We start from the raw sequence: 28,000 nt of genomic DNA on the forward strand, positions 1-28,000 counted from the left end.
CAGTACTCTTAGGAAATCTACGCTAATCTTGTTTTTGACGGCACATCATCGGGGGTAGAATGCAACTTGAAAGGCATAATGTGGCACTTTTGATCATTCCCAGTTAGTGCATATTTTGTTTTATTTTACTCAGCTTAGTTGAGGCAGTTCCATGTCGATCGCCTTCCATCGATAATCCATAAGGAGATATTACTTATTCGGGGATTCTCCTCTTTAAAAATCAAGTTGGTAGCCCTATTCATAATAGTCAACGGCTCCGACGTACCTGGCTCATATTCTGCGTTTGTTGATCCGGCCTGGAATGGGGAACTGGCTCTCACTTATCCAAATGACAACGACGCAGTTGCATACCTCTTCTCAACAATTATCGACAAATATGGATGGGAGTGGTTCAAAAACTTGCACAACAAGATGTCTAGTGGACTCGAGGCACGGAACAACCTTCGGACATTATGTCTGTAGGTAAGAATAGTTGTATCTTGACATTCACTTCCAAATTGACCAGCGCTAAAAACCTCGCTGCCAAGGTATTGGATAACCCACGTTTCTTTTGGACCCAGAATGGAGCACTTTTGTTCCAGAATATTAAGACCAGAGCGTATCAAGCTGTTTCTCAGCTAGCTACAGCAATGAGTACCAGCAGAGCCGGGTATCTCAGAAACAGTATCTGTCTATCAAGATCCTCAACTTAACCGGACACTTAGGAGTCAAGAAATACCATTTACTATAGAAGAGTTCATATTACCAAATGATAACATTCTGCTTTTTAAATTTTTTTTAGATTTAAACAGATCATTCGTAAAAAAACAACCGCGTTTGAAGACAGATACGTATTATAGAAGCATTCCTCCTTGACAGCATGGTATACCTGATCTTGTGCACATCTTTACCGTATCAAGTACCAATACACTGTTTGAAAATTACATTCTCTGGCGAAACCGACTGTGCTATAGTGGAAATTACCCCCTGTTTATAATGGAGACAATATCAAGCAACACCGGGTCACATAACATCGTATCAAGTATAGACTACTTACCCGATTTAGCCAAATCGGGGTTGGGCTGAAGTGTTATTCACAGAGTTCAATTGGCGTACTCCTATGTATATCTGCCTGTCTCTAGCTAATAAGATAGTCTATGTCAAAGGTGTTTTTCTATTTCTAATACAGTTAATGATGACTGTGACATGAGATTGGCTACGCCATTATTATTATGTTATAGCTTCGTGTCTTGTCTTACCATCATAGTGCCTGCTCAGATGTTCTTGTTCCAATTCATTGAAAACATTCCTATTCTTATCAATTAATATTTTGGGCACAAGGAAAAATCTATTCTTAGGAGTTATCAAATTGATGTGGTAAGCAACTTTTTTAAGACTTGTCCTGCAGACTGGAAGCTGAAGTAGACAATTCTGACTCCCAGATCCTGCGTCAATCACAGGATATATTGAAATATGTGGCACCGGTGATTCTGACGAGTCGGTGGTGGTGGATTGTGTAAAGGAAAGGCACAGAGGCGACAATTCATTTTTCAGCTGTTCTGATCGCAGCATCATGTTATACTGGGAATGGAATTTATCATTATAGAGAATAAAAAAACAAGTATATATTGTGATTGAATATTGGAAGAGAATCTTACTAATTATTATCTTCTCATATTCATCACATTTTGCATCTCATCTCCATCTAAAAGTTCACCTTATGTGCTAATACTACATGGTATAATCTGTTCCAATTTGGTTCAGATGAAAGGAACATAAAGACCATATAATTATCAAAAGCTTTTTCATAAAGTAGTTTTTTATTGTTGAATCTCTCAGCGGCACATTTCATTGGTTGGTCATTGACTGCCTCGCCGATCCCTTTGATAAGCATTGATAAGCTTAGTTTCATGTAATAGGACAGGGGGATGAATCTGTCGTCTAGACTTTCCCAAAAGAGCTACGGTCATGTTTCTTATCATCCTCTTGAAACTTGTTGGCCCTAACTCAACTCAATATATCTTCAACAGCTAATGAGCTGTCTAACTTATAAAAGGTGAAAGGCGCTACTATTCCTCTTGCGCACAGGCATCACCTTGACATTCAAACCATCTCTTCTCGACAAAAAAAGAGGAACATGGAAGAGCAGCAGTCAACGACAGAACCCTTTTCGGAGGAAGTGAACGAAGATGTTCTGTTAGAAAATATGGGGTACCAGCAAGGTCAGCAATTTGGCGACCCGACCAACATTTATTCATTGATTTTTACCTAGAACTGAAACGATCTTTTGGCCTTATTGGCATGATTGGATTTAGCTTCAGTATCGTCACCTCGTAAGTGATTCAATACTCCGATATCATCTTCCATTGATAGAATCCTAAGTTGTTTCTTTGTCAGATGGACAGCTCTTAGTGGGGTCTTCATCATTGGGGTGCAGTCCGGCGGACCACCGGTTATGGTTTACAGTTTTATTGGGGTGTGCTTCCTGACCCTGATAGTTGGTGTCGCTATGGCCGAGATGTGCTCGATGTATCCAGTAGCAGGTGGCCAATATTCATGGGTTGCAGCTCTTGCGCCCCCCAAGATTTCTCGCGGTCTGTCATACGTCACGGGCTGGTTTATGCTGATTGGTAGACAAGACACCTTTTTTCGGGTTTAAGTAGTGATCTAATAGCATTAGGTATTATCGCCATGGGAGCTACGAACAATTCCATCGCCGCCAATTTTGTCCTTGGTATGGCCAATCTCGTCTTCCCAGAATACGAGATCCAACGCTGGCAAAACGTGTTGATTGCATATCTGGTGGCATTCATAGCAGCAGCCGTCAACATCTGGGGCCTGCGCTGGTTCAATCGCTTATCACGAGTGTTGCTGGTCTGGAATATCTGTTCTTTTTTCATAGTCATGATCACCCTATTAGCCACCAATGATCACAAACAGCCCACATCTTTTGTTTTCACGGAGTTCCAAAATTTCACCGGATGGGGATCTTCAATGGCAGCTATTTTAGGTTTCCTTCAATCATGCTTTGGTATGTGTTGCTACGATGCCCCAGCTCACATGACCGAGGAAATGGAGTCAGCATCCAAAGAAGCCCCAAAAGCAATCATATTTTCTGTCGTTCTGGGGTGTATTACCGGATTTGCGTTTCTTTTGACGCTATGCTTTTGCATTGGTGATCTTGATGGGACTGCTAATACCAGTACCGGCGTGCCCGTGATTCAGATATTTTACGACTCGACCGGGAGCACAGCTGGTAGTGTTATCCTCGCTAGCCTAATCACAGTGATTGCCATAATGGCCAGCAACAGTCTCCTCACAGAAGGATCTCGTTCTATATATGCTTTCGCTCGCGATCATGGTCTGCCATTCTCAAGGCCACTCTCAAAAATTGATCAAAAGAGCGGTGTACCTGTCGCTGCTGTCATTCTTACGTTGATTGTCCAGCTTGTTCTTGGAGCTATTGATTTTGGCACGACCACTGGATTTGAAACTGTGATTTCAATCGCTACAGAAGGCTATTGTAAGTTGGAAACCTTGTATTTCGTCCTTACAGTATCGGCTAACTTAGTGACCAGATCTTTCATATGCCATGGCCCTTTTAAGCCGTTTATTGGGATGCTATACTGGACACATGGTTCAGCTGAAGGGCCCGTTCCACCTCTCACTATCCATGTCTCTCTTAGCAAATTTCCTTGGGTTGTTGTTTCTGCTGTTTGCATCCATTACCTTCAACTTCCCTTCTACTTATCCAGTTACGGTCGATGGGATGAACTACACAAGCGCCGCCATTGGTGTCATTGGGTTTATTGCAGTCATTACTTGGGTCACAACTGGGCGTCAACATTTTACAGGCCCTGATGCTATGTATGAGTTGAACGGGACTCCTAGGGTGACGGATAACCCAGTTCAAGTTCCAACAGAGAGTTATGAGAAGAAGCTTTAAGTCATGGCAAGGTATCTATTCTTCCCGCGGTTTCCTTGTCACTTCTATGTCTATTCATATGTTCAATGTTTATCCTACTCATATACATGTATAATTTAACCTCTTAAGCTTTAGAAACCTGAACCAGGATTTTCGGATTGCTTTAGACAAGTATGAAGGTATTGGAATACTCCCCGATACCAAAAATATCCCGTTAGATATCTACATAATTGTTACTTACCAGAAAATCAATTGCCATTAGTCTAGGTAAGTGTGGGCTCTTCCAGCCAGTACAACTAATGATCCCCCATCCATCATATCATATGCAAGGCATTATGAGAGATCAAGTGCCAGCAAACATTCGAAAATGGCAGCGACGCATGGAAAGGAATCTGAGACCTGCTAACGGCAAATACCCACCCAAGCTGAACAGTGAGGGAGATACTGAAGCTGGCCTCCGCCTTGCTGGCGTTTGTGACATCCCCTTGTCAAACTGAAACCTTGACACAGAGGTTCAAATGGGTGAAGGACAAAACTGCCGCGTTGCTGAAAATGTAGTATGGCCTTTTACAACTTGCCCAAGCTTGATTTAACTCAAAACTGTATATGTGCAGGGGGTGGTGTAGGATATCGAGGAGCTGGTGACGTCAGGGTGTAATTCGTAGTATATTGGCTTTATAGGAAACAAGGATGTAACGAAAAATCGGCAAATATATGATCATTTCCTGGCTCTATATAGTGTGATTGGCCTTTACAGAGATATTCACTTGTTGTTGGTGTTTTTATTTGTATTGGAGTAGACGAGTATCCCTAAAGCTGTTAAAATTCCTAAGTGAGTGATTTTGAACAATTAAATTAACATAAATAAAGTCTCCCCGAAATTATAATTAGTTCTAGGAGTGGAGGCAATGAGAGCTGGTGGCCGCTATAAGTTAGTTCTTGAATCCTTGGTCGAATATTCTAGTAGTGGAAAATTAAATCATGTACTTCTTGACGAGGGTCCAGGAAAGAGTAAAATGAACATGAAGACAATACTCACGGATACAAAGTAGAAACTGGTCTTTATTTCACTGCTTTTCGCATAGAATATTGTTATATTTTCAGCAAAGGCTTAATATCTGACAATTGTGATTACATCTCTCTGCGTCAGTTATCGAGGCAGCAATTAATCGCATGATCAGGAATAGAATTCTTTCATTCGGTTTATCTTCTAGTAATATCAAGAATTCTCGACTATAATACTCAAAATGTCAGCACCGATCAAACTTTCGACTACTTTCCATATCACAATATCAAAGAACCTGCTGCATTCTACGTCATCAGCAGAGAGGAAAAGAAAACAACAGAAAAACTCGTGGTAAAAGAAACGATGACCACCGACCTGATAGATCCTGACTCGATGCCCAAACCACTAGTTGGCCTGACCATAATGTCTCTAGCAACAAACCATTTTGCACGCCGATCTAAGACTTCCATTTTGGTATGGGTAGGAGATGCCAGACTCCGAATCCGACATAGATTTCCTGCATGTGATCATAGTCTTTCCTGGCTAGGGTATCTTGTGGGAACATGGGGTACGCTGTTGGGCTGGTAATCTGAACGACATATCTTGTCGTCTACGAAATAAATCATTCGTTGAAGGTCTTGTGGCGGCAAAACTCGGCTTAATCGTCTGAATCGGTTTAATGTTTGCCAGGTGGCAAACACCACCAACTCCATTACGGGGTTATATACCTATACCTCATGGCCTCCTTATATGGACTTATTTATTAGCTCGTTAACTCCACCAACTGCTTATCGACGATATGTCTAATTTTGAGCTATTTAGCTATGGCAGGTGCTGGGGTGATGCTCACCATGGGATTATGATCACCGCCATCACCCCAACCACTATAAACAGATGGATTCAATTGCCGAGTGATGGGTAGGGCAGAATTTGGGACAGGCTATAGTACTAGTTCACAGTTGGTAAGGACTTCAAATGTTTTGAATAACATTGAAGCGTATATCAATGCGCACACCACGGGAATTTCAACAAACGTACTCTTTGCCACTAGTTTTTAGCAATCCAATTGATTTAAAAACTTGGGAGCAGATTTCCTCCGCTTCTATTATGGCGTTTTTTATGTATTACTAGATAGAAACTTTCGAGATTGATCAGATATTTTGCGTCTCCAATTCGCCAATTTCTTCTTGCAACAACGGTCCACACAAGCTCAAGCTTGCACTATTTTTTGACCCTCGCGCAATAGTTCCTGGGAGAAAAAAAACAATACAATGCTATTGATATCAGCGATCTTTGATCTGTTCAATATCCAATTGTAGGGATTATGCTAGACTAACACTCCGCAAATAATAATATAAGTTATGTAAAAACCGCTCTGATCACTTCGGACAATAAACCCGCTAATGCCGATTGTGGCGCTAAATACAAGGTTCTGATTGGCTAAAGTTTTAAAATGCAACCGCCAAAGCATTCTGATAGGCTAGCTCTAAATCCAATTGATTCTAGATCCATCAAGGCCTGGAATACACATGGTAACTAAGGAATGATAAGTAAGCACATAAGCATAGAAGCTTGGTTAAATATTCCTTCGTCCCCGATTTGATTCTCTTGTTTTCTTCCCCTCAATGCTCCCAGCCCCCTATCCAGTGTAATCACCATGGAGATAAAGCCACTTCTACCCTCGACGTCCCTCCCTATAGGTCTGGCAGCTCTCGTGCTCTTCCTGCCAATTCTCGCTCACTTTCTTGCACCACAACTTCGCAAACTCAAATCCGACATACTCCTCCTCTATGACAACGCCATCCTTCATCTCGATAGAAAAGACCATCAAACCTACGACATCGTTGGGCTGCGAGTCTATCCCATCAAATCATGCCGTGGGTTCACAGTCTCCAAAACAACTGTGCGTCTGCACGGCCTCGACCTCGACCGTCAATGGATGTTCGTCGATGCTGAGACAAATAAATTTGTGACTATCCGGCACAACCCCCGCATGACTTTAATCAACACCGCCATCAGTGACGATGGACAGAATCTGTTAATCAGCGTCCCAGCTGGCGCCGCAAAAGATGATTGTAATGCTGGTGGTGCCGATGACGGTACCGTGATCAAAATTCCAGCGCGTCCCACAGCGGAATGGCTCAAGCAAAACACAACGCTTGGGAACGTCGAAATCTGGGGCTTGCAAACCGATGGGCATATCTACGGACCGGAAGTAAACGAGGTTGTCTCTCGTTTTCTAGACCAGGCAGTCTACCTAGTCTACAAAGGGCCCACGCCGCGTAACCTACGTGGCAATGGCAATGAAGCGAATCTCGGACGTCTGCAATCGACGTACTTCCCAGACCAAATGCCTATCTTGATTGCCTCCGAATCGTCGATTGCCGAGCTCAATTCACGACTTGTGAAAAAGGGCGAGAATACACTCACAATTGAACGATTCCGTCCTAATATCATTATTCAGGGCAATGCTCCCTGGTCGGAGGATAAGTGGAAAACCGTTCGGCTCTCAGATCCCAATAAGAAGAATGGACAGAAATCAATCGTTGCCGATATTGTTTCTCGCTGCGGTCGCTGCCTGGTTCCCAATGTCGAACCAAACACGGGGCAGAGACACAAGACCGAGCCATGGAATACGCTCTATTCGTATCGTCGCGTTGATGAGGGATACAAAACTAAGCCCTGTGTAGGCATGCTGAGCTGCCCTAGACGTGAGGGTGAGGTTGAGGTGGGTATGAAACTAGAAGTGCTGAGACAAACTGATTCACATCGGGCCATTGCTGGGTTCTGAATAAACTAGTCAATCCGTATGAATGATATTAATATCTGCTATTTGTATCCAGCTAATTCTATATTGATCACTGACTGTTTTGTACCTATACAATCGTTCACCCCTATCAATCAAAAGGCATATAATTACCGTCTCAGGTTCTTTCCATATTCCACACACCAGGCATTCCAGTCCGCGAAGAAGTTCGGTTTGATAAAGCAGTTTTCGCTCGACAACTGAGATTTTAATGTATCAGCATAGATGTCCACGACCTGAGAGATATTCTGCCGGTCATGCGCCACCAGCGCCCTGACAAGAATCAAGCTTGCCTGACTGACTGCCAAGGCATGTATCTGCCGGCGTTGGAGAGTGGCTTCCTTGTGTACTCCACGGAGCAACTCCCATACCGCCTGAATAGGGTCATCATCATCTTCTCTAGCTTTGAGGGGAGGAACACCGTGTTTTTTGCAGAGTGTTGTGTACTCGGAAAGAATGTTATTGGCTCTTTTCGCAATTTGGTTGACCTTTGTTTTGCGACTCAGGCGGACGAGAGGTAGAAGTAAGTCTAGAGCAAGAATGCTCGAATGGCACTTCTTAACATATATCGAAAGTAGATCCAAGACACGATTCTTGAAGTTGATCACTGTTTCCATAGCGTCCTTCTTTTCTTTCTTCTTCGGGGCGGTCTGTTTGCGCGCCTGAAATGCCTTCACAAGCATTTCGTCTACGGCTTCCATTTGATCGTCGTCCATATCCGAGTCCGAGTCGAGTTCCTGATTCTCACCATGAGTACCGAGAGCCTCGGCTAACTTAGCATTGAAAGAAGCAAGCTCTTCCTCGTCTTCTTCGTCATCGTCATCCTCTTCATCTGCATCGATTATTTCTACAGAGTCGGAATCGGAATCAGAGTCAGAACCGGTATCGCTGCCATCTGCGTCGAGCATTTCTTCATCTTCGTCATCGTGCTGGTCAAACATCTCTTGCTGGCCCGCAAGGCTTTCCTCAACCTCAACGACCTGTGTTAGGGTTAGATAGTGATATTACAACGCTGAGATAAATTACTTACCGATATTAGTGAATCTAATCCATCTGCGGTGATTTGCTCCGCAAAGACACCAAACACTTGCTCGCTCATGCGACGAAACAACTGTGAAGGCTTGGACGCAAAGCTCAGCAAAATTTCTACCAATGCATTTGACGCGTCGGACTTGTCCTCCTTCTTCGATTTCTTCTCCCCCCAGAATTTAGAATAACAGAATGCGAGTTCGTCAAGCATTGATACAGCGTCCCCGTTACCATTGTAAACTTCGAGGAGTGTTAAAGAGTATAAGAGTCGAAAAGCTTGAATGCTAGGATCTTTCTTATCTTCGCTTTCATTTTTAACCTGGGTTACGTTAGAAAGGTCTAGCAATAGCGTAGTCGTACATACCTTGCTTGAGAGCTTCTTCAGGGACTTGAAGGCAGCATCTACCGACTCTGAAATAGTTTCATCCATGTCGATAATAAACTTTCCGTGCTCGTTGGACTTTTGAAAATTGCGAATTTGTCTAACTACTGCATATGACACGCCGGCAGGGTCCTTACTATTAGTGATAAGACTCTTCATGCAGAGATTTATCTTTTCCCGGAATAGTTCTTGGGTTTCTTGAGCTAATGGCGGTTGAGCAATACCATCTTGCTGGCCCTCGAAATAGGCAAATCGGACCAAAACAGAGAGAATCTCTTCCAAGATCGGCTGGTATTCCTCCCCAGTAGAACTTCGAGCTTTGACGACCGATACGAATACCCTTGAGATGTAATTACGAATAGAAGCCGCATATTTGGCCTCATCCGCATCTGGTATAGCAATAGAGTCGGCTAAAAGCTCAACAATAGATTGCAGGGATTCAGGGCCAGCCTCGGCGACAATCCTTGAGATTGTATCTGATTTCGTAACTTGGTCAAAATTGATAGAGCCTGATGGGCCTATCAATCCTTTTACAGCGGCTGCGGCAAATTCTGGCTCTTTCTCCACTCGTTCCTGTATTTTCTTAGCAGCTTTCACAGCCATCCGGTATAGATATCTGTCTTTGTCCGCCATTTGGTTCATAAGACACCTGGAAAGGTTTTTGGTGAAAATCTGGCTCGCAATATGCCTCGGGGCTTCACCTAAGATTTTCATAAAGACCAAGAATCCCCAATATTTGCGTTCTTCGGAAGACGAGGAAGCAAAAAGTCCATCTGATATATTGGTTAGCATCGGACCTCTGTAATATGTTAGAAGACTTACTGTCTATAACCTCCACCCAAAAATCTTTAAAGCTAATACGTGAGCCTTTGGACTTCTTTGACTTGTCCTCTTCAGCGGGTTCGACATCATATATCCTCGTAAGAACGGCGTCCCAAGCAAAGTGAAGCTTCGAGGACCACACACCCGATGACTGCTGGGCTAATCCTTCTTTCTTCGCAGTCTCCTCTGTCGCAGAAGACTCCCTCATGACTTTTGAAAGCGTCCTCTTATCATGGCTGTCCAGCGGATCGTCATGCTTCCACACATTTGGTGGCAGAGTCGCATTGGGAAATAAATCCCTCACTGCAAGCCATATAGCTACACCCTCAGGAGTTTTCGCCAAATCACTCGTGGATATCCCTTCAATTATTTTCTCGGCGTATTGGGCATCAATCTTTTGCGACGCGAGTTCGTAAATGGCACGGTAGAAGACCCAGCCGCATTCCTCTCGCAGCCACGGCTTCTTTTTGCAAAGTTCAAAAACTAGTGTCAAGAATTTCAACCAGTGCTCAAAAGCTGAATCGTGAAATAGAATGTATGACTTGACGATCGCTTCCGCCCCAAAGAGTCTACCGAAGTGATGATCCCGGTGTTCCTGCAGTAAGTTGACATTAGACTTTTTTCCTTTGGCACAGATCATCATAAGCATCGCACCTGTCCTCTTTCGCCTCCGGAAACTCTAGTTGAAGATTCCCAGATATCAAGCACCTTGGCGACACTCAATTCATCCAGCTCTGCTGGTCTGCTGGGTGAGAAGACTTGAGACAACACTTCGGTCAAGGCAATTGAGAACCCAACCCGAGCAGCTTTTCGGCCACTAGAAAGTCCCCGAAAAAGACGCTGCAGCGTTTTCTGGGCATCATCTGCGGTAGGGTTCGCCTCTGGGGTAAAGCGCGAGACCAATTTATGCGCTGCTTTCAGGCGGATCTGCTCCTTCTCGTTGGCGAGATCTTCGTAGATTTCGACCAATTTAACATCGACATTGTAGGGTTCGCGGCGGCGCTTTTTGGAATTGGCATTGTGCGACATATTCACAGCGTGTCGACAGGGGCGCCTGGTATGCAGAGGAATGCTTGTTTGTAATCTGTGGTGGTCGAGTCGTTGTCGATCGCACTTGCCGGAAAAAATTTCAAGGTTCAAGCAGAGCCCCTAATCGGGATTAGCGCTGTCCGATAAGAGATCGCCGATAAGCAGAAGTACTTACACTATTTTGATACTAAGAAATGTTCTAGTTTCATTGTTTTTCCACAAAAAATGAATTTATAAAGAATCCTTGCTACTGTGTTACGAGAAACTGCAAACTCTTCACGCCACCTTGTCCTATCATAAAACGAGGCCCCTGATTCTAAGGAAAGCCCTATAACAGTACATATGTACTCTATGTGATTTGAGTACATGAATTAGGAAGGGAACACATCTACGCCTTCGTTTTACCAAATTTCTTCTCAACTTCTTCGCAGACGGTGTTCTTCATTTCAGTCGTGCCTTTTTTAGCATAAAACCGGAAAGTGGGAAAGGATTTATCAATTTATGGGTGGGTAAAAGCAAGATGTGATTCGTTTGAGTCAGAATGTGAGTCAACATTAAACATATAGATGAACAGCCATTGAATGTGCATTATGCATTACACCTTGACCGATCTATCCAACTTCAATTATTCAGACTTTGTAATATGTCTTTCCTCATCAATCCGCCCGAGAGCTTTCCAAGCAGTGTATTACTTAATTAGGAAACGAAGGTCAGTAATCTTGATAAATGAGAAAAGATTTTATAGAATAGAAGTGTCATTGCCCAGGTGGATATCAGAGATCTAGTCTAGCTATTGCTAGAGACAGAAATAATGTACATGCAATAATAGAAAGGAAGACCGACATCAACAAGACTTTCTGACCTTGTGAAGATCGCCAAAAGAGCCTGTTGATGTACTAATTGACTAAGTCTGTTCTGTAGACTCCTGAGTCTTGCCACCTTCTTTTGACCACTTATCCTGCCAATCTTCGCAAAGTTTCTGGACGGATTCAGCCATTTCCATTATCAGATCTTTACGCTTCGAGGCGGCATCCGTTTCCTCAGATCCAACAATTTTGGAGACTGGAGATATCATCAGACAATTACGAATGACCTCTTCACGATCAAAAATTAGCCGAGAAAACTCACGTTCATCCACTGCAGAGTTCAACTTGTTTAGTGAAGCAGAAGTCGGATCAAACAGAGTTATTTGTGCGAGACTGAACGTCCCGTTGAGCGCGCTGATTTTCTCCTCCCAGTTTGAAAAAAAACCCGCTGCCGCTACGAACAGTTCGAATTCCTTAAGCTGATTTTGTGGAATACTCCCGGAAATTTCTATCAACTGTTCATTGACGGCTGTAGCAAGTTTACCCAGTGCTCGAATTTGACGTCTGGAAGGAGCCATCGTTAGATGTTGGAAAGAAAATGGCCGCAAAATTTGTAGACTCAAATTCAGTGTCTGAAAGTAATAGATAGATAATTGAGTTCCTAATAGGACTGTTAGATGATCTCGCAACTTATCAGATAGCTGTGAAAAAGAGTATGAAATGGTTGCAAAAAAAGGGATGTTATAAAGGAGAGAGGAGTGTCTTTGAGCCAGAAATCTGCGTCAGAATATTAGTGAGTCAAGATATATGAATATCAGATGATAGATAATATTATGACTTGACAATACCAGTGCTCTTACACCATCGCCTTCTTTCAAGCCTTTGGATTAGTTACACTTGTTATATTTTATTCATATAATATAATGAACTTATATTAAAGCCGCTCTTTATGGATTATTAAGATATTGTTGAACCTCCTTTAAAAGCTTTCAAAGGGACATGTTACTTCATAAAGAAATTTGTTTCAGTTATTTTTATAGCTATTAAAAACTTTTGGTACAGTATGAATGGCATTGTTTGATATAATATGACATATCTAGTCTCCGTAGCTATTATTCATATCTGAGATAGTGTAATGAAAGAAAGTATGACTGAAATTAACACATCCTTCTAATCCTGTGAAGCTTGCTTAACGGGCATGTCGTCTCATTTAAAACCTTTTAAACCTCTTTTGCCATTGTCCTCAGTGAATAAAATACTTTAGGCATCATGTTGTATAATTATAGAACATAATGAGTCAAATAGTTAATGCAAATTCCGGAGTACAGGTTCTGAGTTAATTCCTGAATTGCAGAGCCCTCACAATGAATGCTGTGATGTTTCACTGGAATACTATCAGTGGATTGCCCATCATCAGTTCAGATGTTCTTGTTGGAGGAAGTACGTAGGGAAAAAGAAAAAGAAAAGAAAAACCTTACGGAGCAATAACCCCATCTAACAACCAAGAAGTCTCCACCTTCATCTATCTCATATGGCAGAAAGCGTGGGTTATTGGATCAGGAATAGTTTGGTATAGATGCACTTTTGAAACGAGTTAAATGCATCAGCAAGTTTGAAATCCCATACAAGGTCTTTATTCTCGAGAGTTTACTTCTTGGTTTCAATTCTTCAAACAAACCTCTGGTTCACAACCTAACAGCCATGAATTTTGTGTCCTTCACGGAGGTTTTACAAGACATATTTGAATCAGTTCACGTTCGACCTTCGAAAAGTATGAGATTAATAATATTACTAATAAGCCTTTCCCTCCAAGCATTTGGGTAGTCCTGAAAGAGAGTGTGAGATGGTTGTAGGAATTGACTCAACTCTAAAATACTAAAGCAAATTATTTACGGTTAAGAAGAGGTAGATTAGACATCATTTGAACAAATGTTTGCGTAGCTGGGATGCTAGATTCAAAGGGTACTTATGAAAACCCAACCCTCCATATAATCTGTCTTTAGAAAATCGCTGCGAGAGTGACATCGATGGTCTCCATTGAGACGACTGGAGATACCCAGGTGAATTAACCGCATCATCAAGTTTACTGTATATTAGAAAATCAATGATACTATAAAATGAGCTTATTAAATTGATTACTATTTATTAACCGTATGCGAACAACTTGGAAGCTTGAGCCAAGAAAAGCTCAACTGTTGAAAAAAAGAGCACTGCACCATTCATGTTGGCAGTTTGATTCATTCTCATTACCTGATTTCAAAATCTCAGCTTTGTTACCCTAGAAAAAATTTGTGCATATACCTAGATTTTATATATACAGCCTCGTTTTTAAATTTCTTGTCATTTTTCCCATTAGAATTTGGTGCGTACAGACTAATATGAGTGTGGATCTTTACACAAGAATGAAAGATAAGAAACTACCCTCTAAATGCTTGTATATAGAGAAAGAACTAGTGGAGCAGTATTTGCTCTTGTAGACTCAGTCTAATGTCCGAGAATGTAGACCGAAGACTAAATTTTTATCCTCTCAGTTGATAGTCGTCTTGAATATAATTCCAATTGGGAATCGAGTTTCAGGGATCATCTGATACTGCTTTCATTATAATATTCACAAACACTGATGGTTATTATTAGACAATTTATATAACGGCAGCATATAATAGGATAACCCATTTGGCTAATCATTAATTACTAGACTCTAAAGGCTTGCCTTGAGCTCGTCAGGTGTAATAGATACAACGATCTTGCCCCAGGTTTCTCGTGACTCTAGATCTAACAATGCCTGAGTAATATCATGTATACCAGAATAATTCCTCTTGTAAGTAACTGGTTTAATGAGTCCTTTTTCAATAAGACTCATTAACCCGTCATGTATCTGTCTAGTCTCCTCGGGATTAATTCTGTCTGTAGCACCATATCTCTAAGAGCCAGTCAGCCTATTATTCTTTATATACCGAGTTGGAAACCCACATATCCAAGCAATTGTGCCTGTCTTAGAAGAACAGCATTCATCGGTATCGATTCTATACTCTTGTCATCTCTGCCCGCGAATCCAACCACCACAATTCTACCACCTAATGGTTTCAACGTTCGTATACTCCTTCGAACCAGACCGACAGTGTCAATAACAATGTCCACTCCATTTCCACTAGTCATGTTCATCACCTCATCTTCCCATCGGCCGTCCTGGCTAGTTTGGACGATGCCATCTACACATTCCAAATCTGTCAAAAAGCGCATTTTGTCGTCGTCGCCTTTGTTCCGCACGCCAGCGATCACTCTAAGACCCAAGGCTTTGGCAATTTGACATGCATATGCCCCAATGCCTCCAGCAGCTCCATGGATCAAAGCTATTTCCCCTTTTTTCGCCTGCGCTCGAGCAGAAATGGCACCATATGCAACCGTTGCGGTTGCAGCCAGGGTAGCGGCATCTCCTAAAGACCAACCCTGAGGGACCCGACGAATAGCTCGTTTCGAGACTAGGATAAACTCCGCATAGGCTCCAATTCCCGACCCAAATACATGATCACCTATCTTCAAGGCGTTATCGTGTTCTTCTTTTTGATCATCAATAATACCCAATGAGACTATAACTCCCGAAAATTCCAAGCCGAGTGTAAATGGCGGTTGAATGAGAGTGCGGTTGTTCTGATGTTTCCCTTTGGCGTAGAGCAGATCCACATAGTTCACTGCTGCATAATGAACCCGAATTAAAACCTCGCCACGCTGAGGATTTCGGGGCCGGGGAATGATACTTGGCTGAATTTCGGAGATAGAAGATACGAAATTGGTAATTTGGACGGCTTCCATCTTTTATAGGGAGTGGGTGGAATGAGAAGTGTTTATGTTTTTTTTTATCTGATTTATTTGATTTAATGTCACTTCTGCCCCACCCGAATATTACCTCGGATGTTTCTCTTAGCAAGCAGCATTGAACACAATATTAACCGTCGGTGCTCAATGCTTTTAGTTAATCTCACTCAATTGTTGTATCAACTTTGACATGAAACTATTGCTATTGCCAAAAGAGTTTGATGGTCAATATACAAAATGTGGTAGTGACGACTTGATATGATTGAAGAATTTACTTTAAAAAGAACCCTAAGTGCTATGAATGAATCTTAATATAATCTTTAGTTGGAAGTCGATTATATTCATATTGAAGCCAACACGTACAAAAGGTCCGCTTCGTTGCTATTAGGCTCCGGAGGCACTGCTTAGGGAGCGCACCGAACAGGTAGCCAATGAGTCAGTTACAGGCATAACGGGTGGATGTTTAAATTTCGAGTTGAGAATCCATTGTTAATATTTATTCTCTCTATCTCAGTAACTATTTGGACTGTATTTTACTTCAACTTAAAAAAAAATTTTGATCATTTGAACATTTTGAACTAACAGGAGTGGTAATTGCCACGGTTGTAGTGATAATAATTTATATACATGTGGTACGATTTGGTAATAGAAAGGTCGTCTCGAAAAGGAAATTCCATTTTTATCACCAACAAATACGTCGTAATGAAAGCAACATTAGTCAGGGGCCTTCGGATGGTATAACGCAGGGATCAATAGTTTTCGTCCTTTTATATCGACTTGTGTCTTCGGTGTTTCATCATTTTTCTCGCCGGAAGGGTTTCATGCCAAAATGTTTAGATACCGAAGTGGAATTGTGGCCGGGCCAATTGACGATCTGAGATGACAACCAATACATCTGCAAGGGACAACGTGAGCCCACATACGACTACAAAATAAAATAATAAATCCTCATGTTGCACTTTTAATTTACTAGTATCACGGGCAAGATAGGATTCTACCAGAGGGGTGTCGTGAAAATAGGATTCGTTAAGAGTGTACCCTTTGAGCTCAGTTTGATCTACTACATGGAACTCAAAATTAGGATACACTTAGGAAAACATGAACGATAACACGAAGGGAAATATGGAGCATTGATAGATGAGAAACCCTGACGATTAATAGTGTGATATTATCGGGTGGCGTGGCGATCTATTGTTTATGCTTTTTAGACGGTTGGGGTCTAATTTTTCGTGAGTTCCTAGTCTCTAAGGGTATTTCAATGTTGGCTGCTTTAAATTGCGTGTAAAACATCTAGTTGCACAATATACACCACCTTTACATATACCCCATGCGATATTCGGGCCCTATTTCCTGTCACTTAATTTCCTTCGCCCCGTCCGGCGGGCGTCGATAGATGTAGCCTGCCAGCCAATCGCGCCCAAATTAGTACATCAATTGATAGATACGTTTCATAAGTTGATTCTACATCTCAGCTAGGCCATAAGTAACAGATATATATAGTCGATATATGTACTAAATTTCCGAGATTTACAAATTTTTTTGGTCTTCATTTGATCTTCCTCTTGTATCCTTCATTCATTTGGATTCGTTAACTTACGTCCTTTGCCGATTTTTTCTTATTTCCCTTTCAAGGATTTCTATTACCTCCCTCTACTATAGATTTATTCCTGTAGCCTGAGGAGAGTAGCATCGTTTCATCATATATCGTCTTATATTTTCCTGCTCCTATAGCAATTTAGCTTGAGACCTTTCTCACCATGGTGTCCAAGGCACTAGTCGCCTCATGCGTAGGTGCATTGCTGCTTACAAACTCAGACGCCTATATTCCTGGAAAACGTGGTCTATTTCTGTCTGGATCTTACACTCCTTCTGCGAGCATTCGTCCGAGTTCGACTGCCATATCCACCTCGACTGGTACTACGTCTACACCGCCAATCCTCTCAAATGCCTCATCATTACCGGCCATAGCTTCTGGTACAAGTAACGGCCATGGTACTGGAAGCACTAGGATTTCATCTACCCTGATTGTTCCGGGAACTGGGACAGGTACAGCGACTGGGCCTAACACTGTAGTCCCACTATCAACCATTACTCAGTCAACTGGTCAAGGTACAAGTACAGGCACTGGTACTGGAATCGGAACGGGTACTGGAAGTAGACGCCCATCAACAACCCCAGGGATTCCTTCGACAACGCCATCTGGAACTGGCACTGGAACTACGACAGGAACAGGAACAGGCACAGGGACCAAAACCGCAACTGGTACTGGTACTGGAACTGGCACCGAAACTGGAAGCACTAGACCCTCATCTACCCCAACAATTCCAGGAACTGAGAAAGGTACAGGCACTGATACTGGAAGTATACGCCCATCAACAACCGCATCTGGGACTGGCACTGGCACTACGACAGGGACAGTGACCGATACCGCAACTGGAACTAGAACCAATACTAGCACTGGTACTGGTACTGGCCTCGGAAGTATATCCCCATCAACAATTCCAGGAATTCCTTCGACTGCGTCAAGTGGAACTGGTACTGGCGGCACAACTATTGCTCCCCTATCAACCACCTTTACCAACACTGCCACAACTACTGGTACTGTCAGCACTCCAGCCTACCTTTTATCGTCATTTGTGATCTCAGGGTCGATAACTGTCCCGCCGCAGACGACTACTGAGTCCGGCACGTTCAGTACCACAACCCTAACCACCAACACAGGCCCTCCCAACTCGTATTCTGCCACTACAACAACGGGGTCAGACCACCACCACACCATTCTTCCTATCTGGTTCAATGACAAAGGGTTTCCTGTTATCGTGAACCCCATTTCTATAACCGGCCCCCCAGGTATCATCCCCCCTCCACCCGGATTTCCCACGCTGGACATTGGACCAGACGGAAATCCAACGCCAGACCCGAATAATAGGCCTTCTAACTCAGCAACTGAGACACAGCGATCTCAAACGACAACAGGAGATACTTCGACTACTACAACTACCGGGACTACCACAAATACTGGGTCGACAACAACAACCACCACGACCTCGTCTACTAGTTCATCAACGAGCACTGTTGTTACCGGGTCGAGTACCATCTATCTCATTATTCCCACAGACTCAGCATCATCAAGTGATCGCAATTCTTTTCAGTCCACGTTGGAAGACCAGGTCGGTAAATCGAACGTACAAGCTTCAGCAAATGACGCGATTGGAGTCGGCTTTTGGCGGGCCCCTCTTAACTCGACCCAGGTCAAAAGCTTTTCTAGCAACCCAGTCGTTTATTATGTTACTCCGGATAAGTTGATTTCACTTGACGACATAAATGACCCAGGATCAGATAACGAGAGCGCCTCTGATGTATCGGTTCGATCATTTACCCCTGATTCACGCGGATACCTGGCTAAGAATAAGAAAGATGTCGATAATTTAGAAGACGTTCCAGAATCTCCGTCTATCAACAAGCGAGCTTCTCCAATCCAGCAAAAGAACGTGCCAAAAGAGATGGTGATTATTTCCCAGGCAAAAGACACTATTCTCGACCTTTTACCGGACGTATATCAATATGATCCGGCTGGCGGGAAGGGAATAACCGTCTACGTGGTGGATACAGGGGCGACACCATCACATCCCGAATATACCAATATTCCAGGTACCAAGCGCTGGTTGTTCCCTGGGTTCGGGAAAACACCAGACCGCGATCAAGATGACAAATGGGGCCATGGAACTTGTGTGCTCTCAAAGGCTGTCGGTCCGTCCTATGGAATCGCAAAAAATTCAGATGTAGTAATAGTGAAGCTTCAGGCCGACAGGAAAGGTAAAGGATTCAATATTCTCACCTCAACATTCATGGATGCCCTCGTCGAGATCAGGAGCGATATCGAAAAAAGAAATCTTCAAGGAAAAGCAGTGATCAATTTCTCCATTCGTGTGTCCATGGAAAGTTCAGATAGAAGCCTACCTACTATCAGGAAAGTTCTCAAAGAGATTATCGATATGGATGTTCCAGTTGTCATGGCTTCTGGAAATAACGCTGAGGAACCTGGGCGTCAAACGGTTGATTCATACCCTCAATTGTTTGCGAAAGATATACCCTCCATAATCTTGGTTGGCGCTGTCGACAACACTGGGGCTACAGGAGGGTTCTCTCAGGGCGGGGACCTGGTCTCGGTGTGGGCGCCGGGCGTCGGCGTGAATTGTGCCTTAAATACTGGGGGTTCGCAGAAGCGTACTGGAACATCATATTCATCACCCCAAGTCGCTGGATTGATTGCTTATTTCATGTCTTTACCAGCAAACGGGTTGGGCGCTCCCGGTTCTGGTCAGATTCCTATAAATGCTAAAAAATTACTGATCAATTCTGCGTCTTACCCACGCAAGTCAGGTGGGGATAGAGTTATTTGGAATTTCCAGAATATCAATTGTGACAGTGACAACAAAAAGCGTGATAGCTCCGGTGGATCTTGCTCAATATCTATCAGTGGTGTGACTACAACGACAACGCCTGGATCTACTGGTACACAGACCCCAACTAGCGTTACTACGACTACATCTGTGTTATCTACAGGTAGTACCACACCGACGACAACAACTCAGACAAATACAACAAGTGTACCCCCAACAACGACCCAACCTCCGACAACGAGTGTGCCTCCAACGACCAAAAAGACGACCACCACAAGTTCATTGTCGAGCTCGCTAACCTGTGCTTCATCAAGTGACCCCTCAGTTCCCACCGGTATTCCTCAGCCAACACTTCAGAAGAACCTCACCGACTTCTGTAGTGATATCGATGTATCATACTCGGCTATCGTGCAATGTGACAATGCTGACCACGGAAGCGGCTATATGCTTGCGGATAGCAGCCTCTGCTTTCCCGCACTATACTCATTTTCAGGGCTATATTATACGTCTGCTGCGGCTGTCTGGTTCAACGTCTCGCTTACAGAGGGTAACGCCTTTATTATAAACAGCACTGCCTGCAACACCGCTATGAATCAAGTACTAAATGGTTGCCCTCCGTTCTCAGCACCATCGCTCGATACGCTACTCAAATTTGGCGGCTCCGTGGAATTGAATAACGGCACGGGTGGTGCGGCTAACTTTGCGATTGAAGTTAGGCCTCATGATTACCGGTTCGATTAGCCCGCTCCCTCTTGCCTATCAAGTTGAATCGCTTTGTTGGGACTCTGTTAGACAGTCAAGTTTAGTGCACTCTACAAGGGTCGAAGAATTTACAGAATTCGGTTTGTGAGTGGAAAAGAGAAGTAGAACAAGGATAACAACAATAATAAAGATAAAAATGAAAACCGCCATTTTCACTACAGTATAGATACGATTACATTCATCGAAATGAAACTTCTATCACCACCTCACTTCCATCCACCTCAATGGTAAGTCTACTCATCAATATCACTCTGTAAGTAAAGCTGCGTAAGGAAGTGGCTGAGAGAAAAGAGCTTACCGATCTGTATCATAATCCAGAAGCTCCAAATAACCAACGCCGATAACGCGGCAATTTTCAGGCAATATTGAAGAGTCAATATATGTCTATAAGTAATTAACAAAATAATAAATATGTTCTTAAGATAAGCACATACCCTGTACTTGTTTTCTGCTACCGGCACATCAGGGTACACCGGCACATCAGGGAACAAAATTGTTTTACCAACTAATAGATGTTCCCAGGCCTTTGTTCGATGCTCCCGAGAGCTATGGTTGAGATCAGCCTGCGTGGGATACTCTTCTTCTAGGGCAGACATGATGATTAACGTAATTTTCAGTGTTGAAAGAATTGGGAGATGCAGGAGCTGTGATGCGTGCAAACGAACAATTATAAGTAGGGTAACAGTAGGCAACTGTCAACAAAGAAACAAGGGAGCGGGGTAGGTCGACAGACCAGGGGGTACGTCATGCTGTAAGTCGGAATCCGAAATGAAGAATATGATCCAAATACGGGCAATATTTGTATGTGCAGTCTGAAAATATGAATAATTATTCAGCTCATATATTTATAGTATAGTGTTTCATACCGCCTGATCTGCTTCCGATACTTACCTACGAATATCGCTAAAACGCCGGCGCCAGAGGTGGGGACTATTAGGGCTGGGCATAGCCCAGAGGTAGATGTAAACTTGACTAAACCCAAACAACCTTGCTAGAGTGGATAATTTCGATATACTGAGTAACAGACCGAAATATTCTTCCACTTGAAGGATATTCAGACAACCGGCCAATCACTGCCGACGTCGTGTGGCGGCGTTTGCATCTAGGCTCGCATTCTCATTTCATTTTTTTCCAGTGACTCTCACCTCTTTGTTTCCTCTGTCTACCTATACTTTCAACCGCTTTCCTCTTGTCTCAAAGCCCCATCTAGTCCTACTCAGCATACAACTCTCGTCCATCAGACCCTTGTATCTGCTAGTTGTGACGCGTGAATATCCCATTCGACCGTTAGTCGATGTTGTGAATATTCCACTCGTCAAAATTCTTTGGCTTGTCCGTGGCAGGGCGCACGCACAAGTCTCGAGAGCTGAATCGAGGAGGTTGCTCAGATATCTCACCAGGTTTTCATCTGCTTCAGCCTTAACCTCATCAGTGATATGCGAGTTTTACTATCCAGTATTACTATCAACACACTACTCTAGTCAAGACACCCTCTCACAGAAATACTATACAGCAAACTGCTTACCATGACGAAATTCACTTTCAAGGATCCGGGGCCCCTCCGTCACAGTCTGACAGAGGAAGAAGTGAATAAACTCAAACCAGAGGGAACAAACGTCAAAGCTTTTAATCCAAAAAAAAGCAAAGAAGTTTGACGAAAAAGTTATCATTGCAGAAGTCAAGGGGTTTGATGTCTTTGAACTGGAAGATATGGTAGTCAATGAGTCTGCTCCAATATTGTGACGTTTTGGCCATACTCGGATTTGAGACTGGATCATTTACGAGAATACGAGAAAGGATGACTGGAAAAAGGAAAACAGATACCAAGAGACCATCAAACATATCGGTAGACCATTAGCAGAGCATGAAGCGGAAGAAGACGCGTCATTCTCTCAGCCCCCATCTGCCGAGCGTCGTCTACAACTGCGTATTTGGAACGGGCTGGCCAAAGTTGGTAATGATATCCGTGGCATGGCGTATGATGCTAAGCATGTTTTATCTTGAAATATACTATAAGACCCCGGGCATGACGCAAGTACCCCTCACCTCGCAACATATGCCTGTGTCTAGTTAGATTAGGTATCAATGGCCTGAGACAGGGACTCAGGCATATAAGCTTGGTTTCCAACACGGAGGGTGGAAACCAAGCGATACCTTTTGTATAATTTTTGACATAACTTTCAATATAAGCCTACTCGACTTCGAATAGCCTTCAGTTCGAAGTCTTCTATATCTATATAATCAAACCCGATAACTACCCCCCTAGCAGCCTTGCTCTATAGCCTCAATATCGAACGCTGGAGCTTCAAATCACTCACATCTAGTCTTTCCAGACACCCCCGGACACGGCCCTGCCCGGACCATGTTACACACCGATATTCAACAGGCTGAAACAGCATGGCAGGCCCTAGCAATAGCCAGACACCTCTACGTGGTACTGGGGATTAGTACTCTCACTGTCAAGAAGTTATTTGCTTGATTACAGTCAAATCGTGCCACTGATTGTAGTTTTAAGATGTTATTCCCTTGGCTGCCTAATGAAGCTAAGATCTGCCTAAGAACGCGCATCACAATACTCCCAAAATATTAAGGATTTCGCAGAAAGAATACAAGGAAAGAATAGCTCGCTCTCTTAATTCTAGTTCACTCTCGATTTAAAATGAATATTACAACACTCTATTACGTCTACTCACTTGCTTGCTTCCTGTCAATAGCAACTTGTCGTCTGCGTTCGCATTCTTTGAGTTTAATTCCTCACTAACTACGCGTTGTCAACTGCGATCTGGCATTTAGAACTTTATTATGGGAGGCCCGCCATCATTGCTATCGTATAATATGAATAGATATCTGTTTAAAAGAGAGGAACAAGCCGGAGAGAATCATTTTCATAATGGGAGGGTTAATTTATCATGAACGCCATATACAAAAGTGATCGCGCTTAATAGATATTAAGATAGATTATATAGAGTACGAATAATACAATAGACAGGAAGCCGACTTAGTACTGTGCAAGCTATAAGATAAAAATTTTTATCTTAGCAAATTCACGATAGATACAATACTATTAGACATATAAAGTTATTCGGAGTTTGTATATGCTACGTCTTGTTTCACGCAAAAATTTCCTTTGGTCCATTGGTTTATTTTAGAGTTTAGCCCAAGGAAAAGACATTATTACGTAGTGTTAGCCAATGAGTACCAAATTAATTACCCTCATTAATGAGGGTACCTGAGGGCACCTTCTTTGGTGTAGTGGCTTTTGGGCCAACAATTAGTTACGTGTCCAATTGGTTTAGGCACACTGCTGCGTGGTGGCGATAGTATGGAAGCTAGCTAGGATAGGTAAATGGAACCTGATAATTGTTCCTGTGAACACAGGGTCGATTTGAGGCCCAAGGAAAGATATTTTTATCGTTAGTAGAGGATTTGAATCAACTATTCAAATATACATTGATAATTTGACTGTTAATTTGTTTACAAGTTGAGCATATAGAAAACGACAAGTTCTCGTTTGGCATCATTAAATGAGAAGTTCAATTAGTGGTGATAAATTTTATCATATGCCTACGAGAGAAGTGACCTTAAAAGCCGAGGAGTATCATGACGTCCAGTAGCACTCCTTGCCATGATCATCCATTAATTTTGGCGCTAGCCCTCTAGTATAACGGTGATCGTCGGTCCCCACTGTGGATCCGGCTCAATATCTAAGGTGCCAGTCAAGCTACCTTTGCATGATCTTCCTCGAGCATACCACGTATGCTTAAGATTATTCAATAGTCTGGCCGGGAGAACAAAGTACAGACATACAATTAACAGTTAACTTGTCTGTCGCTATAATTTATAAATAATTTTGTTAAGATATTTGGTATTGAAAATAACCACCTCCTATTCAATACGCAAACTGTGGATTACATTGCATAGTAGAGATGATAAAAATAACCATTTTTTATGCGATACAATGGTACGCAGAATGCTTATCCAATATATTATAAGCTCTCTTCAGCCAACAGTCACTTACATGTTGCTCTTATTCCTTGATAATCATTCCTTGGTTCTTATTCCTTAGTTCTTACTCCTTAATTATTATTCCTTGATTCTTAGTTATAGCAGCCCCCATTCTTAGGGGATATGAGTTTCATTTATTGCTTCATGATGCAAAAACATGATGTCAGGCGGCCTTCGTAGGCCAGCTTTCAGCATAAATAGCTTGTTCTGCTCTGCTTGTTCTGCTATACTTGCACTCCTCCGCTTGCTCACATATCAATCTACTTGCTCTCTGAAGAAATTTTCCAACTTCTCCGAAATCATGCTTCTTAGTGCAGCTAGTACGCTACTTTCTATGGTAGCAATTGCCCATGGCTGGTCATTCACTGTCTTCTCTGGACCAGGGTAAGTTTCTTTCCTAAATTTTTGACGTCGATTGTCTACCTTATGTATCGCACTGACATAACTAGATGTAACCCGCTCAGTCCTTCGTCAACTTGTACTTATTCGGGTTCCTCCAAAATCTGCTGTCACGGAACCTCGGGTCAGACATGGGGCTCTGCAGAACTCTACGGCGGGTCTGGCTGGTATAAGAACCTAGAAGCCTTTTAAGTTAAACAGCTCTCTAACTCTTTACCTCGCAGGACTGTCTATGCATTCTCTGGTCCCGACTGTGGAAACTTAGGCGATGCATACGACTCCTGGAGCGATGGAGATTGCCATTCATCCAGTTCAGATCGCTATGGGGTGTATGGTATAGTACCAAATCAGGCAGCAGCCAGCGCCACCAACGATACTCTAGAGTGGGTGAATGTCAAGTCTTCGTAAATGGAAGGTAGCACGGGGCGGACGACGAGAAAGGTGTCTCTAGCAGGCCAAAGCTGTGTACCCCGGAGTACCTAGGCTAAGGCGTTATTAGCTGCTTTACGTTGGTTCCGCATCTCATACCGGATTAGTATATTTATATAAGAACATTCGTTTAGTATAGCAAAAATCCAGCAAGTGATGTTCCTAAGTAGGAATAACAGTTAATTAGGGAATTGGAACATTCAAATAAGTTTCAATAGACTATAATGTTCTAAATGTGTTCTTTAATAATTCCAACAGAAGCAGATAAGATTCTTCGCTAATAACTGAAAGGAATCTAAGATTCTTAATCCAATACGTTTTACGGTTCAGAATATGTATGAATTTGATATCTGGGTAGAATATATAGAAAATAGTATCTATAGTTATTCTAAAGTATTTCTGACTGAAGCTAATAAGGTCTGTTATTCTGTGGTTTGGCTTGTAGAAGATCATTAAACTTGATAAGAAAGGAGATAATTAATGAGAAGAGCTTTATCTTTTCTTAATTTAAAATATGATTCTAATAACATGCCAATTGAGTTAGCACATTGGATGTATACTTCTACATTTAACCCCTTGTACAGTCATATATCTTCTAGGTATAGCTCGGCGACTCGGAATATGCCAAGGACCGAGAATAAGTGACACATGCTCCTTAGTATACTTATAAAGGTACAAAAAATATCTCTTCTAATTGGTCTAGGCAGATATCGAAGATTGCAGTGCTCATTTACAGAGATTAATATCACTCTATGTTTGGTGTTGAATTCAGGAAAAACCAGTCCTATGTCTACTTGACCAAATTTATGGGACAGGTCCATTTCCTCACATTAATCGATTGTGACATTAATAAATTACGTCACATTTAGTGATACCACATTCCATTTCACTAAATTTATGGGACATGTCCATTTCCTCACATTAATCGATTGTGACATTAATAAATTACATCACGTTTAGTGATACCACATTCCATTGCGCATGCATGTCTCAGAAAGTCATGATCATGCGCCCGCCAAGGAATGACAGGTAACGTTTGGGTATTTTCAGGGTTGAAAACACGGCTAAATAAGTGTAACCATCGTACAATTTGAATAAGTTAATCCAGGAAATTGAAGCTCATCAGCACATCTTGCACAGAAGAAGAAACAAGAGAATCAGCTTCAAACATTGAACTATTCCATTAAAGATTGCACCGAAGACGCGCGCAATATGGCTACCACTCAAGTTATCCAAACTACTCTCAGCTACTTTCCGAGTGATGTCAAAAGGGAGATCGTTGTTGGCACGGTTGGTGCTTATCGAGAACCTCTCGATCACAAAGATATGACGATCCAGGATATACGGGGTCACCTCTCGGATTTCAATCTTGATGTCCACGGATTCCAAGTGATGCAACACCCCAGTTCCTTCGTCAGCAGCTCGGTTGATCAGACCACTATTAAGGAAAAGATGTACCCGGAGGCTGTTGAGATGTTGAAACAGGTGTATGTTACTTACATTTTAGACATCATGAACAGATCGTGTGGTGCAGATATTTATTGTTTGCAGAACCGGAGCTACCCACGCCGTCGTCTTCTCGCACATGCTGCGTAACGAACCGTACGAAACTGTGCAAGAAATGGCTGCATCCACAGAACCGAACGAAAAAGAGACCCATGTCTTCGTTCCTGCCCGTGGTGTTCATGTCGACCAGTCTGAGGCCGGTGCACACGCCGTTCTTAATGACAAAATTGACCCCGAAGAAGTAGCTCGTCTGGCGAAAACCCGTTGGGCAATTATTAATGTCTGGAGACCACTCAAAAGAGTCCCAAGAGATCCATTAGCCGTCTGTGATGCTCGTTCCATTAACACGGACGATTTGATTGAGATACATGCAATGATGCCGGGGCCGGAGGAGAAGGACCATGATGCAATAACAAAAGGGGCGGGATTTGGGGCATTGTATGGCAAGTACTCTCCGGCGCACAAGTGGTACTATATGTCAGATATGGAACCCGACGAAGTAATGTTGATCAAGTGTTTTGATACGAAATATGACAGCAACACCGCGTGCAGGGCTCTACATGCGGCTTTTGTAGATCCGAGAACAGAGCATGTAAAGGAGGTTCGTGAGAGTTTGGAGTTGAGATGCTTTGTATTTTTTGAGGACGAGCCTCTTAAGTAAGCAAGCTGTCATATCTGATGGCTTATGCTAAAAATAGGACTGAATCTGAAGCAAATCCTGTGCAAACCGAGGCGAGACTCCCTCAACATTGTATTTAATACAAAATTAAGTGTTTTGGATCAGCTAGTAACATGAATTGATAAGATTAAGCTATATCGATGACTTTTTCATGCATATACTGCAAAAAGATCTGATAATATTAAACTCAATTAAGACTTATTGGCACGCAGTGTTGAAT

At 42.6% G+C, this 28,000-nt stretch overlaps 9 protein-coding genes across 9 annotated transcripts; 5 read left to right on the forward strand and 4 right to left on the reverse strand.

Moving 5' to 3' along the window:
* Window positions 1–1,964: 1,964 nt before the first annotated feature.
* Window positions 1,965–4,078, forward strand: BGW36DRAFT_14630 (putative GABA permease). The gene is made up of 5 exons (XM_046209475.1): window positions 1,965–2,201; window positions 2,252–2,312; window positions 2,377–2,609; window positions 2,660–3,502; window positions 3,558–4,078. Exons 1-5 carry the CDS (start codon window positions 2,117–2,119, stop codon window positions 3,923–3,925), a joined length of 1,590 nt encoding a protein of 529 aa, XP_046078138.1. The 5' UTR covers window positions 1,965–2,116; the 3' UTR covers window positions 3,926–4,078.
* Window positions 4,079–6,567: 2,489 nt separating this feature from the next.
* On the forward strand, window positions 6,568–7,701 carry BGW36DRAFT_286671 (MOSC domain protein; the record flags this gene model as incomplete). The annotated part of the gene is made up of 1 exon (XM_046210436.1): window positions 6,568–7,701. One exon carries the CDS (start codon window positions 6,568–6,570, stop codon window positions 7,699–7,701), a length of 1,134 nt encoding a protein of 377 aa, XP_046078139.1.
* A 125-nt stretch (window positions 7,702–7,826) lies between these two features.
* BGW36DRAFT_284673 (putative DNA polymerase V) lies at window positions 7,827–10,978 on the reverse strand (the record flags this gene model as incomplete). The annotated part of the gene is made up of 5 exons (XM_046210252.1): window positions 7,827–8,696; window positions 8,747–9,064; window positions 9,110–9,900; window positions 9,950–10,544; window positions 10,604–10,978. The coding sequence occupies 5 exons, from the start codon at window positions 10,976–10,978 to the stop codon at window positions 7,827–7,829; spliced, it is 2,949 nt and encodes a 982-aa protein (XP_046078140.1).
* A 904-nt stretch (window positions 10,979–11,882) lies between these two features.
* BGW36DRAFT_353924 (uncharacterized protein) lies at window positions 11,883–12,362 on the reverse strand (the record flags this gene model as incomplete). The annotated part of the gene is made up of 1 exon (XM_046213477.1): window positions 11,883–12,362. The coding sequence occupies one exon, from the start codon at window positions 12,360–12,362 to the stop codon at window positions 11,883–11,885; it is 480 nt and encodes a 159-aa protein (XP_046078141.1).
* A 2,015-nt stretch (window positions 12,363–14,377) lies between these two features.
* Window positions 14,378–15,613, reverse strand: BGW36DRAFT_403081 (quinone oxidoreductase). Its single transcript, XM_046218879.1, has 2 exons — window positions 14,755–15,613; window positions 14,378–14,704 (listed from the first exon to the last, which is right to left on the reverse strand). Exons 1-2 carry the CDS (start codon window positions 15,592–15,594, stop codon window positions 14,483–14,485), a joined length of 1,062 nt encoding a protein of 353 aa, XP_046078142.1. The 5' UTR covers window positions 15,595–15,613; the 3' UTR covers window positions 14,378–14,482.
* Window positions 15,614–17,354: 1,741 nt separating this feature from the next.
* BGW36DRAFT_422075 (uncharacterized protein) lies at window positions 17,355–20,741 on the forward strand (the record flags this gene model as incomplete). Its single annotated transcript, XM_046219655.1, has 1 exon — window positions 17,355–20,741. The coding sequence occupies one exon, from the start codon at window positions 17,355–17,357 to the stop codon at window positions 20,739–20,741; it is 3,387 nt and encodes a 1,128-aa protein (XP_046078143.1).
* A 111-nt stretch (window positions 20,742–20,852) lies between these two features.
* Window positions 20,853–21,431, reverse strand: BGW36DRAFT_456964 (uncharacterized protein). The gene is made up of 3 exons (XM_046221947.1): window positions 21,197–21,431; window positions 21,061–21,146; window positions 20,853–20,995 (listed from the first exon to the last, which is right to left on the reverse strand). Exons 1-3 carry the CDS (start codon window positions 21,356–21,358, stop codon window positions 20,941–20,943), a joined length of 303 nt encoding a protein of 100 aa, XP_046078144.1. The 5' UTR covers window positions 21,359–21,431; the 3' UTR covers window positions 20,853–20,940.
* Window positions 21,432–24,775: 3,344 nt separating this feature from the next.
* Window positions 24,776–25,769, forward strand: BGW36DRAFT_456965 (uncharacterized protein). The gene is made up of 3 exons (XM_046221948.1): window positions 24,776–25,151; window positions 25,217–25,333; window positions 25,391–25,769. The coding sequence occupies exons 1-3, from the start codon at window positions 24,925–24,927 to the stop codon at window positions 25,572–25,574; spliced, it is 528 nt and encodes a 175-aa protein (XP_046078145.1). The 5' UTR covers window positions 24,776–24,924; the 3' UTR covers window positions 25,575–25,769.
* Window positions 25,770–26,683: 914 nt separating this feature from the next.
* BGW36DRAFT_367721 (GA4 desaturase family protein) lies at window positions 26,684–27,985 on the forward strand. Its single transcript, XM_046214905.1, has 2 exons — window positions 26,684–27,082; window positions 27,147–27,985. The coding sequence occupies exons 1-2, from the start codon at window positions 26,808–26,810 to the stop codon at window positions 27,760–27,762; spliced, it is 891 nt and encodes a 296-aa protein (XP_046078146.1). The 5' UTR covers window positions 26,684–26,807; the 3' UTR covers window positions 27,763–27,985.
* The last annotated feature ends 15 nt before the right edge of the window (window positions 27,986–28,000 follow it).

This window comes from Talaromyces proteolyticus (assembly GCF_021365285.1).
Source record: "Talaromyces proteolyticus strain PMI_201 chromosome Unknown BGW36scaffold_1, whole genome shotgun sequence".
NCBI classification, from domain to species: domain Eukaryota; kingdom Fungi; phylum Ascomycota; class Eurotiomycetes; order Eurotiales; family Trichocomaceae; genus Talaromyces; species Talaromyces proteolyticus.

Coding starts and splice junctions, on each gene's coding strand:
- BGW36DRAFT_456965 (XM_046221948.1), top strand. CDS start 24,925: ATGATGTCAGGCGGCCTTCGTAGGCCAGCTTTCAGCATAAATAGCTTG. Junction 25,152..25,216: donor ACTGTCTTCTCTGGACCAGG/GTAAGTTTCTTT, acceptor TGACATAACTAG/ATGTAACCCGCTCAGTCCTT. Junction 25,334..25,390: donor CTCTACGGCGGGTCTGGCTG/GTATAAGAACCT, acceptor TTTACCTCGCAG/GACTGTCTATGCATTCTCTG.
- BGW36DRAFT_14630 (XM_046209475.1), top strand. CDS start 2,117: ATGGAAGAGCAGCAGTCAACGACAGAACCCTTTTCGGAGGAAGTGAAC. Junction 2,610..2,659: donor GGGCTGGTTTATGCTGATTG/GTAGACAAGACA, acceptor TAATAGCATTAG/GTATTATCGCCATGGGAGCT. Junction 3,503..3,557: donor AATCGCTACAGAAGGCTATT/GTAAGTTGGAAA, acceptor CTTAGTGACCAG/ATCTTTCATATGCCATGGCC.
- BGW36DRAFT_403081 (XM_046218879.1), bottom strand. CDS start 15,594: ATGGAAGCCGTCCAAATTACCAATTTCGTATCTTCTATCTCCGAAATT. Junction 14,705..14,754: donor AGGCACAATTGCTTGGATAT/GTGGGTTTCCAA, acceptor ACTGGCTCTTAG/AGATATGGTGCTACAGACAG.
- BGW36DRAFT_456964 (XM_046221947.1), bottom strand. CDS start 21,358: ATGTCTGCCCTAGAAGAAGAGTATCCCACGCAGGCTGATCTCAACCAT. Junction 21,147..21,196: donor TAGCAGAAAACAAGTACAGG/GTATGTGCTTAT, acceptor AATTACTTATAG/ACATATATTGACTCTTCAAT. Junction 20,996..21,060: donor CTGGATTATGATACAGATCG/GTAAGCTCTTTT, acceptor ATTGATGAGTAG/ACTTACCATTGAGGTGGATG.
- BGW36DRAFT_367721 (XM_046214905.1), top strand. CDS start 26,808: ATGGCTACCACTCAAGTTATCCAAACTACTCTCAGCTACTTTCCGAGT. Junction 27,083..27,146: donor GTTGAGATGTTGAAACAGGT/GTATGTTACTTA, acceptor TATTGTTTGCAG/AACCGGAGCTACCCACGCCG.